At 35.3% G+C, this 15,301-nt stretch overlaps 2 protein-coding genes across 2 annotated transcripts; one reads left to right on the top strand and one right to left on the bottom strand.

Annotated features, from left to right (window-relative positions):
- Positions 1-852: 852 nt before the first annotated feature.
- Positions 853-11,656, bottom strand: LOC114518996 (serine/threonine-protein phosphatase 1 regulatory subunit 10-like). The gene is made up of 27 exons (XM_028539053.1): positions 11,532-11,656; positions 9,185-9,259; positions 8,845-8,951; positions 8,649-8,759; positions 8,438-8,531; positions 8,295-8,336; positions 8,141-8,189; positions 7,864-7,917; positions 7,549-7,587; positions 7,425-7,458; positions 7,019-7,158; positions 6,591-6,691; positions 6,211-6,353; positions 5,870-5,949; positions 5,701-5,738; positions 5,537-5,582; positions 5,111-5,284; positions 4,945-5,009; positions 4,709-4,837; positions 4,424-4,473; positions 4,230-4,317; positions 3,964-4,105; positions 3,716-3,745; positions 3,578-3,636; positions 3,238-3,343; positions 2,610-2,839; positions 853-2,063 (listed from the first exon to the last, which is right to left on the bottom strand). The coding sequence occupies exons 3-27, from the start codon at positions 8,946-8,948 to the stop codon at positions 1,866-1,868; spliced, it is 2,346 nt and encodes a 781-aa protein (XP_028394854.1). The 5' UTR covers positions 8,949-8,951; positions 9,185-9,259; positions 11,532-11,656; the 3' UTR covers positions 853-1,865.
- Positions 11,657-11,765: 109 nt separating this feature from the next.
- Positions 11,766-15,263, top strand: LOC114518898 (iron-sulfur protein NUBPL-like). The gene is made up of 11 exons (XM_028538931.1): positions 11,766-11,901; positions 12,692-12,845; positions 12,922-12,956; positions 13,070-13,160; positions 13,243-13,282; positions 13,374-13,431; positions 13,541-13,667; positions 13,796-13,881; positions 14,090-14,210; positions 14,407-14,489; positions 14,626-15,263. Exons 1-11 carry the CDS (start codon positions 11,767-11,769, stop codon positions 14,677-14,679), a joined length of 984 nt encoding a protein of 327 aa, XP_028394732.1. The 5' UTR covers position 11,766; the 3' UTR covers positions 14,680-15,263.
- Positions 15,264-15,301: the final 38 nt, after the last annotated feature.

The raw sequence follows: 15,301 nt of genomic DNA, 5'->3' as shown, positions 1-15,301 counted from the left end.
GGAGTCTGTATGACCCTGCCAGCTCACTGTGACTGATTCATTGTCCGATTTCTTTAGTATCACCAATCAACTACAGAGAAAGTATCTGCCGATTGCAGCCAATCATTCACTGATGACACATCAAGTATTTCCCACTTTCTTTCTCATCCCATGTTATTAAACGACTGATTGTCAGTGTCCATGGCCTTGATCAGACTTAAATTCGGATTACCATACATTATTATTGCAAGTTTAATCGTATGAAAATGCATAATACTCATAATAAATTGGCTTTTATAAAAATTGTAAAAGCACTGTGCCGTGCGGTGACAAATTAACCACAAAGATATGAGCATCTCGATGACATAAACGCTTTTATCTTAGTTTTAAGCTTCTTTATGTTGTCATCGAGGTTAAGATTTGTAAATGAAGGTTATGCTTGCACGCTGAGTACACCTCATCTCAAAAAGACAGTTGGAAAGATAAAAAGCAACCGATGTTTTTCATAAAGTTCGTTTGGCTTTCTGACTTAGCGACGCCATAAATGCATGCAAACAGCACAGTCGTTTTAGGGTTCATTTAAAAACGTAACAAGCAAGTTAGAGTGGGAAATTTTCGAACAAATTCCATCAAACTTCAGCAGACAGAGAAACTCGTGACCCTTTTTTTATACCGCTAATATGGAAACTTCGAAACGTTGTGGGTCGAGACACTATCATAGATTTCTTGCTCTACAGTGGTCACGGCAACAACCATGCAGTGATTACATTTATCGTTTTCTGTTCTTTTGAAGCAAAACGTTTCCTTAAAAAACGTTTGCTTTATTCCATGGGAAAATGATAAATACCTTTGTGATTAATAATCTTAGCTAAGAAAGACCCTTTAAAAGATTAACACATGCTGCTTTAAAATATCTATCTTGATTCAACCTATGAACTTGGTTTGGCAGAAATTGATCACATTCCTGATCCTCTGACCTAACTACCTTCCCACTTCCTATATAGATCATATCTCCACAAAATTTAAAAAATTAGCAATTCATTTTCAAATTTTGACAATCTATGTTCCCATAATGCGTGCATTGTGATCGTTTGCTTATTCCTCGGATAAAGTAAGTAAAGCTTCTCCGTAGGTTTTAAAATTTGTGCTTGACTTGTGGCGGAAAGGTTCCACCGGGAAATCCACATTCTTCGATATAGCCCTGAATCGTAATAAATTATTTAAACTGGCCAGTTCTCAAAGATCGCGCTATCTATATAATATATATTAATTGTCTATTAAAAACTTTCATAACCTCACTTATTAAACAACTTCGTAATTCTGTATGAAGTTTGTAACTTCACCAATTACAGGTTGCATGTACTGACCGCACACAATATCCAATATAGCCGACGCCTTATGTCGGATGTGAGCGTCATAAGGCGTCATATTGAATGTCGGAAGCCACATATTATTATTGAATGATAGCTAGGTATAATATGTACAATATATATAAAACTAATATTTTCATTTAGGCGGAATATGACAAATTAATTTGGCTTCAACTTCACCTAATTCAGACTTGCTCTGAATTGAGCTGTTTTCTAGGACGCTGGATAACCTAACAACTTCATCCAAAGCGTCGGCCTGGTTTTAATTTTGTCTTCACACTAAGCGCATTAGGTTTTTATATGCAAGAGTGCGAATATCTTCGCGCAAACAAAAAAACTATTATTTGCGAACAGACGATACGACCAGATAGCGGGGATGGAATATAACCAAGGGTATACGACATCAGATGTGCCCTGTTAAAAATCCGCTCGGGGCTCAACAACATTTGTACCACAGGCGGGCGGGCTGCTTGTGACGCAGAACACCTCAGCGTTATAATACTGGCGACAAGCCTGCTATAAGGGTGGACCATTTAGTGGTCCTCGTGGATGTAAAAATGTACAATTATTGCCACGCAAACATCCTCGCGGTGACTTAAAATGGCGACAAGTTGGTCGACCACGCCCACCACGAGCACGCATACCACGCCCACGCCCTGAAAATTGTCCATCCGAAATATCACCTTCGCTGCTGTAGTATTCTTCGCCCGAATCCTAGAGATAGAAATTACTTTTAAAAAAGTCATTTTGAATTGATTTCTGTCCTTCAACTTGCTAAATTCTTGGATTAACATTACGTGACTTTATCGAGGTCGTTTGTTTCCCAGACCTCACGGGAGGATACGAATAGATACGATTTAATAGGTTTGGGGCCATATTGGATCTGTAGTAACTAGATAATAGCGAGTTTAAGATGCACCAAATCTACGACGCGGACGTGACATGAAAACTGCTTTTAGTGTTAGGAAACCAGTAATAATTTGTTTTACATACGGCTTTGACTTTGTTCAATAAAAGGAGTCCATAATTTCCATCGCTGTTGGAAAACTGTGGAAATTAGAGCAGTATTACTTCACGTCCGCGTCGTAGATTTGCTGAATCTTAAACTCGCTAATAACTAACTAGGACGAAGATACTGAATTTACAGTAGATTTCCTTTAGAAATTAAAATTCTTCCTCTGTAGTGATAGACCTCACGGGAGAAAAGGCGCTTCTAGTTTGGGATAATTCTATCAGCCAACAGAAAGCTTGTCAACTTACTTGATTTTGGTTAGGTAAAGGAAATCGATTAGGCATTCCTCCTCGCCCCATTGGTCCAGGCATTCTCTGTCCCGGCATAGGATGTCGCATGCGAGGACCACCGGGAAGGGGAAATCTTCCTCGAATTCCAAGGAAACGAGTAGGGTCAAGCGGAGGGCCTGGGGTGGGAAGTAAGCCTCGAGATCGAAAGTCTGGCAAACCATGACGCGAGGGATCCGGACCCAGCAAACCTGAAAATAACAGTTTAAATGGACGGCTCTAAATAGATGTCTTTTTGACTATTTTAGCTAGTATATCAATAATTCTGAACTTTTAGTCATAAATTTTAACTTTTGTAGTCGTAGCAAGATGTCTAATATTGTAAATAGTTAAAAAATCATTTACAGCTTAATTTTGTAAAATTACACGTCTGATAAAACTATTTTTATAATGACTTAATAATAATAAAAATAACAATACATGTACTTCTCAATCGATATATTACAATGACGCAATCCACGTAAAGAGATATTGGTCTAGCCGTCTAGTTTTTAAAACGGACTTCTCATGATCACAATCAGTGATCTATATGTAATTAATGATGTCACCCTAATGTATATGAAGCTAAATACATCAAGATAAGTCTTACCCACACGTCCGGGGACTCTTAATGTTTGGCCCATTAGCGGTGAAGGAAACCGCGGTGCAGTCATTTCGTTCATGTTTTGGGCTTGTTCTCCTTGCTCTTGCGATGCCTGTAGGGGCAAAAATATTATGAATAATGGATAAATAATTTTTCTTTTCTGACCCACAATGTGCGTGCGTTCGTTAGGTTTCGAGATGAATGCTTTCACTTTTGTTTTACCAGAAGTTTTATCTATTTTAAGAGTGGTCACACCTCTACTAGAATAACACAACCATCCCGTGCAATTACTGCCGCCAGTTCTGCGATGTTCGGCGGCCCCTGTACTTTACTCAAGGAAACTTACCACGAGTTTTTTAAGAAGGGCTTGTACATCAACATTAGACAATGATGCATTACCCGAACCTAAAATAACACAAAGAATATTGTCTTAAGACTATTTTGTTAAAAACAACGCCAAGGGCAAGATTATGATGTCACTTACCGCTCGCATTTTGCGCCGAGTTTCCCGGACCTAAATAATTGTAAGAAGCTTGCAATTATATAAAAGAAATTTCTCTCGGTGGACGATTCAAAATATATGTTTTATTGTAGCACGCAGTAATGAAAAGATAAAAAATAAATAATCGGCCATATATATCCAGTTATTTTAGTTTGTCTGCCTATAACTACACGCACTATCTATCATTAATTTGATATCACAACCATACTGTATTAATCTAAATACCCCACCTTTAGTAGCACCAGCCAGTAGCGCAGCCAGTGCTGGTGGTAAGGTTACATTCTGATCGGTTGCGGGTACTACAGCTGGGGTTGGTTCTGGTTCAGGTTCAGGATTTATAATTCCTTTCGACGGTGGATAAATTGTCCCTTTCTAAAAGAGCATAGATTCGGAAATTTCAAAAGCTGGGTATCACATGCACGTGTATATTAAATACCTGTTAGTTTCTCATTTCAGAGTAAAAAATTGAGAAATAGATAAACATTTCATGTTGTACCTCATCGTGGGGTATGACAATAGGTTGTGATGACGTTGAACTTGCCACTTTAGGCTCAGGATCAGGTTCCCCAGGACTGATTGGTAAACTAGGAGGAGAGCAATTTTAATTATGGAGGACATTTTTAGGAAGAGCGTATACTTTTCATGAGACAAATGCGAAAAAATACAAATGAGTGATGAGAAGAAGGTTACCTTGATTTGGTAAAGAATAAATGCGCCAGAATCCTTGATTCTCTTTCTTTCTGTTGGTTTAAATCAAAATGATTTGTGATATATTTACTACATTAGTAATTCAACAAATACGCATCATTTTAAAAAACAATAAAAATATTGAGACATTGGATACCCTAATGGCATTTTACAACACACTAAGAGTCTATACGACTATACGACTTATGTCTTACATCATCGACTGATGTCTTACAACATCAATAGTTTGTTTAGGCAAAACAACTACCAACAGCAGCAAGAACTAACCTGGCTTATTTTTTCCAGACTATTTTGACCATGTTCCATCAACTCTGTAACATCAAGTGGTTTTGGCCTATACCACTGTAATTTTTCCACCATCTTATCTTCGCTTAATCGCTTTGCTTGTTCCACCCTCTGAAATATTTCACATTAATAAGATTCACTGGTCTATAATTTATATATTGATTGCGTTTCATAGATGTATTTCTCTCCAATATTACTTGTTTGCTACAGAAACTAACCTGTCTTTCCCGGATGGCTTCTTGATGTTGAGCATCATGGAAGTTGATGATGTGTTGAACAGCAACTAAATTATTGTAAATGCATAATGTGAGGTTGTTTCTCAACGTGAAAGTCTCGTAATGAAACGGTTTGATAACTTGCTATATAAATGATACATTTCCTCACCTCTTTCCTCATCATCAGGCTCATAATAGTGATACTCCACGAGCTTATCATCTGTTGCCCACGTGATGTTTCTTTTCTTTTTCTTGCTAGTTGTCACTTTGTCACCTTCGACTTCCTTTTCTTCCACTTTCTCTGTTTCCATCAGTTCGACCTCTGTTTTTGTTGCTGGAGATTCTGAAATCGCAGCAACGCATTGAGATTATCTCAACTAGGAAACCACTTCGTTTAGACAGAGTGGTCTAAGGTCACTTTAAACTCTCGTTACTTTGTTTAGAAAACTTGCTTTTTATTTAGAACTTATAGTAAAGCATTTCTTTACCGTTGCAATTTCCATAAAAACTGCATTTGTCCAATTATGTCTAACATACATCTAAATTAATCATTTGAAAGTTGCAAAATAATAAGAAAAAAATTAGCAAAACTCACCAGCATTTGTATCGTCACTCTTCGTTTGCTCTCCTAAAGACGCATTCTGAAAGCAGTACAAAAATAAAAAAAAAGTTGACGTGTGGTTCGTGATTTCTGCACGAGCCTTACTCAAATTGTAAAACGTTTCAGGATGAAAAGAACAAAGCAATACTGCATATTACCTCACTGGAAACTGTGACGGCTGTGTTGGCTTCAGCACCTACGTATATAAAAACGTTGAAACATTAAACATCTTTATGAATTGAATTGTTTTAAACGATATTTTTGTAAACAGCTCTGTACAAGAAAGACTAAAAAAAGGAAGGCGAATGTGTTGAACGCAGTACACACCAGGTTGATCAGAGGCAGGCTTTTCTTTTGCTGCATCATCTTGTGAAAGATCTGTCGTCTTTGGTGACTCAATGTTTTCACTGTTAAAGCATGGAAAAAATTAAACATCAGAGACAGAAAAATAATACGATGAACTCACGGGAGTAAACATCTGAAAGAAATTCGTCAAGGGTCACAGACTTGCTTATCCGCCCAAGAAATTTCCGGGAAGATTTTTGCTAATGAGCTCACAGACAAATAAACAAGCATATTGCAAATAATCATAAACCATTTGGATACAAAACCAAGAAAATTAGAACACGCAATAAAATTTCTAAAACAATGGTTTATAATCTCCTTACATTTCATTATTGGTGTTCGTTGTTTTCTCAACAGCCTTGTCTTTTCCCTCCTTTTCTTTTCTATTTTTGTCTTTTTCTTCATCTTGTTTGTGAGTTTGTGCTTGGTTGAATAAAATCTCTTCCAGCGGACCCGCCGACGTTTGCTGTAAAGAATAACGATAAAGAGTGTTACACCATATTCACACGAGATATGAGATGTTACATCAGTTTAATGTATTATGTTAGTGAAGCCTGTCAAACTGCAGATTATTATGTAATTGCCATAAACAGATATTTTCCTGTTTCCCCTCCACTTCCATGAATGTCATTCTAAAATCATTCAACGGACACGTGCCAGCCTCAACCCTGCCTCGACCAGGGCACATGCGAGCTTACTTTACCTTAGGTGATGGTGGGGGTGCAATCTTTTTCTTTTTCTTTGCTGGTGCTGCTGACTGTTGTATCAATGCGTTCATGAATCCTGAACTTTCCATTACGATTGCTGCAAAAAACAATAATAGTTCGTTCACTTGGCTGCACGTACATTGTAACTCTGACGCTTCAACACCTTTCATTTATGTACGCAAAGAACATTTTAGAGCATCAATACTATAAGTATCGCTAATTTCAGTTCGCAGCACGGAAGACGAACGCGAAATTATCATCTAACAGCTTTACTTTCCCCCGAAATTGCAGGTGTTACTATACATGTGTGTACTTCTGATCAGCAAGAAGACGGTACGTTCATTAGATAGCCTATTGTTTCAGTTAGTAGCTACATACAATCTAGATAGTGCAGTGTTAGTGTTTTTAGTTATAAGTGACCTACGTTTTGGTAAAGCTGGGATAACTTTAGCCTTTGGAGGAGGTTTAGCCACGCTTGTTACGTTGCTTTTCGCTTCGGCTAATGTTTTCGCTTTCTTTTCTGGAGGTTGACTCAATTTCGGTTCTTTACTTGCAGAGTTTTCTCTGTTGAAAAAAAAACAAATTAACATTTTACGACCCATTTTTTGAGCGTGGTTTGCGAGTGTGCACAAGCCAAAAATCCCATCAAAAGATATAATGTATCCATGCTTACGGAGACAAAACATAACATGTATTGATTAATCATTTGTTTGTTTGGACATCCCAACTTACAGTGATCATAACACACAATTTTGTAGGCAAATGGATGATGGTTGAACACTGGGGATAAATCGGATAATGTATGTACATTGATGTGTATTAATATGTACCTTGGTCGTTTGGAAACTGGACTGCCTCCAGAATCTAAATTTTAAACAAAATGGCAAAACATTAAGATCACAATTTATCCACCATGTACTGTAATAAAATTCAGCAATGACTGATAAATATTACCTTCATTATGTTCATTTGATTTTTTCTTTTTAGGTTTGCCTAAATTGAAAAGTAGGGGTGTGAAAAATAACGTGCAGGTGGTCCCAAAGATTTCCTCGACTTTCACAGCTACTCAACAATATGAACTAGTTGTAACTGTAACTGTTTTATGACAAACTTATTTTGAAAGTACGAGTTCTTGCAGTTCAGCTTCATTGAAGAGAAAGACACTAAGTCTTGCTGTTTCCTAAGTGCAAACCTACTGTACATAACTGACCTTTAATGATTTCACAAATATTTGTGGAATTTGATAAGATTAAAGTGAAGCAGCAGTACCTTTTACTAAAATCATCCATTTATTTAAAACACTACTTGCTAAATCCTTTACATCTAAATGACAAAATTATAAAATGTATTACTGACTTTTCAATGATAATGAATCATTATAGCAGATACAAGCTGGCGAGCAGCTATGTACTTGGCCAGATACAGTGTCATATATGATAATAACAGTTTGTTATTATGTGATAATAGACAATTTTACTTGTCAGTCAAGAGAAATCTAACAGTTAAGTAGCTGCAACAAGTAATGAAAAAGATGGGATGAACAAACCTATTTCTTCTCTCTTGGACAATTGTTTAACAAGCTTCCCAATATTACCCTACATAAATAAAATTGATTTGATTGAGGAACATTTTACAAAATTGTCCATTGTTATCTAATTTTAATAGGCCTGTTCCAATGCATCATTTAGGATTTGACTGACCTGTTTAAGAGCTTCGATTGTAATAGGCATTGCTTCCAATAACTATTATATAAAAAGTCCATATGTTAATTTACATATATTGTGATTTTGGCAGTGTTTAAACTAAAAACTAAAATACAACAACAAACACAAACAACGCAAACCTCCAAAACATCTAAAATTAAGGGTATATTGATAGAATCCATGCCATCTTGGAGCCATTTGTTTAATATTGAACAACCACCATCTTTGATAAACCTGGAAAGATACATAGGCAAACCACAATAAATCAAGGGAACAAGGTGTTGACTGAGCATTGTAGAAATACAGTGCTACTATATAGTGCTATATTGCATATATATTCATAGTTCTTACTTGTGGATAGTTTCCAGAGCAGCGCTATTCTCAGCAGCAATCTCAATTGTTGCTCTTAGTATGTTAAGAAAAGTAAAACGACTCAGCATTTTTTCCGCATCTTTCATCAGACTAAACATGTAAAAATAACAATTTAGATCAGTTGTGATCACCACCATTTGCAGTAATCCATATGATTAGGAATAATAAAGCTTACCTAATAATTGTAACAACTTCTTGTGGTCCCTTAATATCCCCAAATTCTCCCAGCATACTATTCATTGCATCCAACAACACTCTTGGATCACTTGCTCCAGACATGGTCTAAAAGGGTAGAACTTGTAAATATATACCAACACATTACTACCATATTGTGTTTAATATGACTAAAAAAGAACTGGTTATTTTCCAGTATGGTCACTACAGTTCAGGTGCTGGAATGGCCATCATGTCTGGCATCAAACAACCATGTGGATATGCAACCACACAATTGTGTAGATGGCAAGAACAATTTAACATACAGTATGGATGACAAGGAGCGAGTGAAATGGACTTACAAAGAGCTATTCAAGTATCCCACTATTATTTCAACTGTGGCATCTTGTGGTGATGATCCATCATTGCACATATATCTAATCAAAATATGGTACATATATTTATATTTAAGATAACATAGCAAGACATTTACAATCATGTTTGCCTTTGACCTAATGCCTTGAATTTAATTGGTTAATGTTTCAGTAAATCGGTTAATGCTTTCCTCCCTAATGCCTTGCCTGTCTATACTGCATGTAGTGTTTGCCAAATATTTTAAGAATGATTGTATTGCACTGTGACCATTCTGTCAAAAGCCTGTTAACTTTACATGTGATGTATTGGTGTTGGCACTAATTGCTAACCATATTTCATGCCCATGTTTGGTGTAATTTTAATTGTCTGTTTCTTGCAAGAAAATCAATCATTCCCAAATCAATTTTATATTCTAACAGGTTTACACTCCTTTTTATAGCAATGAAGTCCAGATAATGTTACTGTTAAGTCAATTAATGGCATATAACTGAATATGAAACTTTCCTATGGGATCAGTACTCTATCATTTACAAGTTTTATATTAAAAAGTTTTGTTTAATTAAAGCAGAATGTTCTGCACACAATATGCCATAAGTTAGCCATATTTAAGCTATATTCAAGTGCATTGAATTTGTGGAAATGATGCTGCTTTGCTTTGGCAAAATATGTGTGTTATTATACAATGTCTCTTAATGTCTTGTCTCTTATTATACAATTTCTTTTGAATAGATTACTGGTAGTTTGACTGCATAGTAAGGTAGGAAAGTTCAAAAATTATTTCAGCTGACCTGTGGTAATATTTGTTTGAATATTTGTTTCAAGTGCTTGGGGTTTATAGAAAGCATTTGAAATGTTTTGGTATAAACATGCATTCATTGAATTATAAAATTTGTAATGCCAAGTACCAAAACCTATTTACTGTAGTATGAAAAAAAACCTCTCAGTTAAAATTTCATGACGTTTTTCCTTTGTAGTAACACTGAATTTAGGGACAGCCATCTGTGTGCTCTGTTGGAGAAAATCTCTATATAGTTTTAGCGAAAACCTATTAAATATCATGAATATAAAAAACGAAAGTTTGGGTTTCTCTCCGATTTGAAAAACTAGACAGAAACGTAATTACAGTTTGGATTACTACAAAATCTTTACAAGGGTTAGTTTTTTAAGATCTATGTACATCCAGCTCAAAATCATGAAAACGATGGAACAATGCAATGATCAACTATCGTTAGTTAACTTTTCATATCAAAACTTCCAACATCCACGTAACTGAAAAATAAACGTTCTTTCTTGGTGTTTTTTACAATTAGAACTGTTTTAAAACTAAATTAGGTTTGTGCATAATAAACGCGTTTTTTGCCAGGAGAAAGATTTACGGTTATAAACGCCTTTCGCGTATAGATTTGATATTTCCCAATCATCAAAAATGACAAAATCAAAACTTATAGATTGCTCAAAATTTAACTAGTTTATTTTAAGCCAATCGTACTTCGGCGAAACTTCAACCAATCAAGTTATAAATTGATTATATTAAAACATGAATGGCTAAAAATAGACAACTCCCATAGGAATTGAAATAAAAATATAAATTACCTTTTTTTTAGAAATGGTATTTCGAAGATGTAAAAAATATTAAACTTATAAAAAAATATATTTCTGTAAACATTAATGCATAGGAGAAATACGTATGTGTCATTCTTGGCTATTTGTACGGCTCTTGTAATGCGAAAGGAGCATTGTTTGATGATTTTAGCCAGAAAAACGACTTATTTTTTTACATAATTGTAGAATCTCTGTACTGCTTAGGAAATATAATCAATGCATATATTATTTATAATCGAAGCACTGAAACATACACTACAAGTCCTTGTACCGCTTGTTCATACCAGAGCAATGGCCCAAAATTTTTGGCAACTCATTTTTGTAGCGTATATAAGATAGGAATATCTTTTTTACTCACAAAATTTTGATTTTACTTTCAAAAACGTCCTTTATGCCTCAATTTTGAAAATTGCGATTTTCGTAACTGTTTTAAATTTTAGTGAAACGCAAAAGCCTCTTTTATAAATTGAAAGACAGTATTCAAAAGTACGGAACCAAGAGCAAAATGAATCCACATCACCTCCATTACTCACCAAAGAATGTTGTTCTTGCAAATTCAAGTGTTTATTCTAGTTTATTTGGAAGATTTTAAGAGGAAAAGAACGGAGTTTGATTGTATCAGCCAAAATGGCGTAGTTTCGACTTCAAATGTTTGGTAAATATTTCAACAAAAGTACCGTTTGAAACATAAAATTTCTATACTACGGGATGATTCTTGCATCTAGCACATACTTCCTGTAAAAATACTCCAAAATTCCGCGTCAAATTGCATCTGAAAAGCTAAAAATGCTCAAACATTTTAAACGTTCAAGCTAACACAACATGTCCTTTCTTTCCTGAAAAGAAACGGCGCTTATTGTACGTCACGTGACATCAATTCGTTTCCTGATTGGTTACGTAGAGAATGACGCCAGGAAAACCCAAATAAATCGTTATTACATGACGTATCCCTTTCGGTAAAAACAATATGGCTACCGTGGGTGCTAAGACTTTCAAACATTTTAATTTCTTGCGTTTCAATTCGGTCCTATTATCAACCTCACTGTATAGAAATACAAACAAGAATGCAACTATATTCTTTTCGACGCATTCTGATCCATTTGTAAGTGAACAATTTATGTATGAATAACAGTATTTAGTTTAGACCTTGTGCCTCAGGCCTCAGCTACCTCCCTACCACTTAATACTCCTAGGCTCCCTTAAGGCCTTGTTACACCCGTGCAATTTTTCTTGCAACTTGCAATGCAATTCTACTTTCAAGAGATCAAAGTGAAGAGGCTTCAAAATGCTAGTGTAAGAAAATAATAAAGACAAAAGTTTGGTACTTGCCAAATTTACATCTCTCAAAAGTAGAATTGCATTGCGAGTTGCAAGGAAAATTGCACCGTGTAACAGGGCCTTTAGTCTGCTGCGATAGAAATGATTTATTTTCGGTGAATGTCTATTTTTGGCAAACTGATTAGGACGGATTGATTTGCCACTACTCTAGAGAGGTTTCGTCAAAGCCTAGAAAACTGGCGCAGGCTGAGTTACACAATATATAAATGCTGTGGCATACATCAGATCAGATGCCTATTAAAAGTATAGCAGAAAGCTGAAAATCAATGTATTAGAGAAAAGACAGATTGATGCAAGCCCACATCTCCCACAACCTAACCTCAACTATCTGCACATGTATGCATTTTTCCTTAATAATTTTTGGGCACCTGATTTTGTTTTCCGTACCCGAGAACTTGAGAGCAAAAAGTGCCAAACATTGTAGTCCGGAGAGGACCAATGAACTTCAGACTCAGGGTTTTGAGATCTTTGAAAATGTGAATAGTTTGCCCTGTCTGTGCCCTCGCGAGAAATTAAGGTACAACTGCTATTGTTAATTTGAATACATGTGTTAGGGCCTGGACAGTGAAGGTAAGATGCCACCACAGATATCAGTCAGCCAAAACAAAATGCTGAGAGGTTTACCTAAGAGGAAACCCATTGAAGGAGTGAAAGAAATTGTTGTGATTGCTTCTGGCAAGGGTGGTGTTGGCAAGTCTACATGTGCTGGTTAGGAAATTTCATATTTTACATCCAATGTCACTTTATCTACCAGTAATGACCTCTATATTTTGTTATATTTTAGTTAATTTGGCTTTAGGTTTAGCAGCTATAAATAAGGTAAGGTTAGATTGGGTTCCACAAACAACAAATGTTTTAGGTTGCATTTTGAGTAACCATCACTAATATATTAATTATTTTGTCAATACTAAAATTTCCTTGTTATTTGTCAGAGTAAAAGTGTTGGTCTGCTTGATGCTGATATTTATGGGCCCTCACTTCCGAAAATGATGAACCTTCATGGAAATCCAGAAATTACTAAAGGTTACTTGACTTGACGTTTTTAAGTTGTATTTTTGTTTAGAAATAATATAATTACAAACATAGTTCAATGTCAAATTTTTAGATAACAAGATGGAACCTCTTAGAAACTATGGGATATCATGGTAGCTAAAATTAAAAAATGTCTAGAAATGGCTTATATAGTACTATATAATAAAGTACTCTCAATTTAGAAGCAATATTTTTTATGTTTAGCATGTCAATGGGATTTCTTGTTGATGAAAGGTCACCGATTGTGTGGCGGGGATTAATGGTAATGAAGTGTTCAGTTAGAAATTCACTCCACTCTTTTTGATGTGTTATGTATGTTCTTAGGAATTTAGCTTGGTTACCTATAATATAAACGGTTACAAAAAATTTAGGTAATGTCTGCACTGGAGAAATTACTAAGACAAGTAAACTGGGGAAAACTAGATGTTCTTATTGTGGATATGCCTCCTGGAACAGGGGATACACAGCTCTCTATATCCCAAACAGTCCCTCTATCAGGTACATGTGTTTTTCTCATTAGATATGGAATGCTGCCTATGCAGAATATGTGATATATATGTAGTATACTCTAGCCCCTGTCAATTGCTTTACATCCATGTCATGACATTATGTATAATGCTCTCCAGGTGCTGTTATTGTGACTACACCTCAAGACATTGCACTTCTGGATGCTCGTAAAGGTGCTGAGATGTTCAGAAAAGTTCACGTCCCTGTACGTACATGTAGCACAAGGTGATTTAAAGCACAAAGTGGTTTGAAAAAATAGTTTTTTTACTTCGCATCTGCAGCAGTTTAATTTGTGTGTAATAAATACTTCCATTTGCTGTTTATAGTTTTCATAGTTAGAACCAGATTCCCCCCAGCAGAAATCAGTGGAGCTAACCCGTCAATATAACTCTAATTTCGCTTTTCTTGTTAAGGTGATTGGTGTGATTGAAAACATGAGTCACTATGTCTGTCCTAATTGTAGCCATAAAGAATTTATATTTGGTGAAAACGGAGCACAGACCATAGCGGAAGATTTGAACTTGGAAATATTAGGTTTCCAGATTATAAATGTTTGCCTTTTTTGTAGATGTATTGTCATAGCAGATTCACGTAACCGTATATAATAATCAGATTTGCTTTATCATACAAAGTGCTTTCAGTTTACTAAAGACTCTACTAAAGACTGTTTTGCCGGTTTTTGCTCTATCATAGTCAGTATATTAATTTGCTGTCTTATTTGCACCTATAGGAAATATTCCTCTTCATATAAATATTCGTGAAACATCAGATGCCGGTACTCCTGTCATCGTCTTAAGTCCAAACAGTTCCGAGGTACCATTTATAGAAATGTCGTGGGTTTTAGTAGAGAGGAATTATATATGAAACATTTTAATAAATTAAAAAATAAGACCTGAACTAGAATGACCTAAACTTAGCGTTATTTGACTTCTTTAGTTCTTATTTTTAGGCGATGTTGTACAAAGACATTGCAAGAAAAATTGCTGGCAAATTACAATGGTAAAACTAAAGTTTAAAAAGACAATAGTTGAAATGGTTTTTGGAGGAATTTCCTGAGTTGTTAAATCAAGTAAATCCTTTTCGTGAAATTCAGGATTTTATATGAACTAGTTGAGCTTTATTCCTTCAAACCACACGTAGCTAATTGGGATGTTCATAAAGTCAGTGAATGATCTATGTTGGAGCTCTTCAAAAAATGCCGAAGAAATAGTGTCATATACGACAGACTTTTGTGAAATTGTGCTCCATGCATTATGATGCACGGCTGTAGGAAATGTATTATATTATTATTGACTGATTATTTAAAATTTCCAACGACATGCAAGTATTTCCCACTAATGCTGTATGATTTTACAAATTAAATTATTCAGCATTGTAGAGCTGATATTATAACGAAAATAATTAAAATTTATGAAGGTTTTAGATCAAATATAACTATAATCCACTTACATATAGATTAAAGTTATCTATCTTTTACATAGAATATTCCATCAAAATAAAGTAGTGTTTGTTACTTGCAAAATTGTTGAAATGTGAAATCGTTTTTCAGTTAGTCGCTTTCTATGCTACTGTTACTCGAAGATGAAAAAACATATTGCGCAGAACGTGCTGATTCCCTCGAGCTT

Source organism: Dendronephthya gigantea, unplaced genomic scaffold, assembly GCF_004324835.1.
Source record: "Dendronephthya gigantea isolate DGI-Jeju-01 unplaced genomic scaffold, DenGig_1.0 000012F, whole genome shotgun sequence".
NCBI lineage: Eukaryota > Metazoa > Cnidaria > Anthozoa > Malacalcyonacea > Nephtheidae > Dendronephthya > Dendronephthya gigantea.
Note: the sequence above shows the minus strand (reverse complement) of the source record. Positions and strands in the feature narration are given on the sequence as shown.

What these genes read in the sequence shown, in the direction of transcription:
- LOC114518996 (XM_028539053.1), bottom strand. Translation starts at nt 8,948, where the DNA reads ATGTCTGGAGCAAGTGATCCAAGAGTGTTGTTGGATGCAATGAATAGT. An exon ending in GTCCAAGAGAGAAGAAATAG is followed by an intron (nt 7,918 to 8,140) that starts GTTTGTTCATCC and finishes TTTGTCATTTAG; the next exon opens with ATGTAAAGGATTTAGCAAGT. An exon ending in TTATTCTTTACCAAATCAAG is followed by an intron (nt 4,318 to 4,423) that starts GTAACCTTCTTC and finishes CTCTCCTCCTAG; the next exon opens with TTTACCAATCAGTCCTGGGG.
- LOC114518898 (XM_028538931.1), top strand. Translation starts at nt 11,767, where the DNA reads ATGGCTACCGTGGGTGCTAAGACTTTCAAACATTTTAATTTCTTGCGT. An exon ending in AGAAACTATGGGATATCATG is followed by an intron (nt 13,283 to 13,373) that starts GTAGCTAAAATT and finishes TTTTATGTTTAG; the next exon opens with CATGTCAATGGGATTTCTTG. An exon ending in TTGTGTGGCGGGGATTAATG is followed by an intron (nt 13,432 to 13,540) that starts GTAATGAAGTGT and finishes CAAAAAATTTAG; the next exon opens with GTAATGTCTGCACTGGAGAA.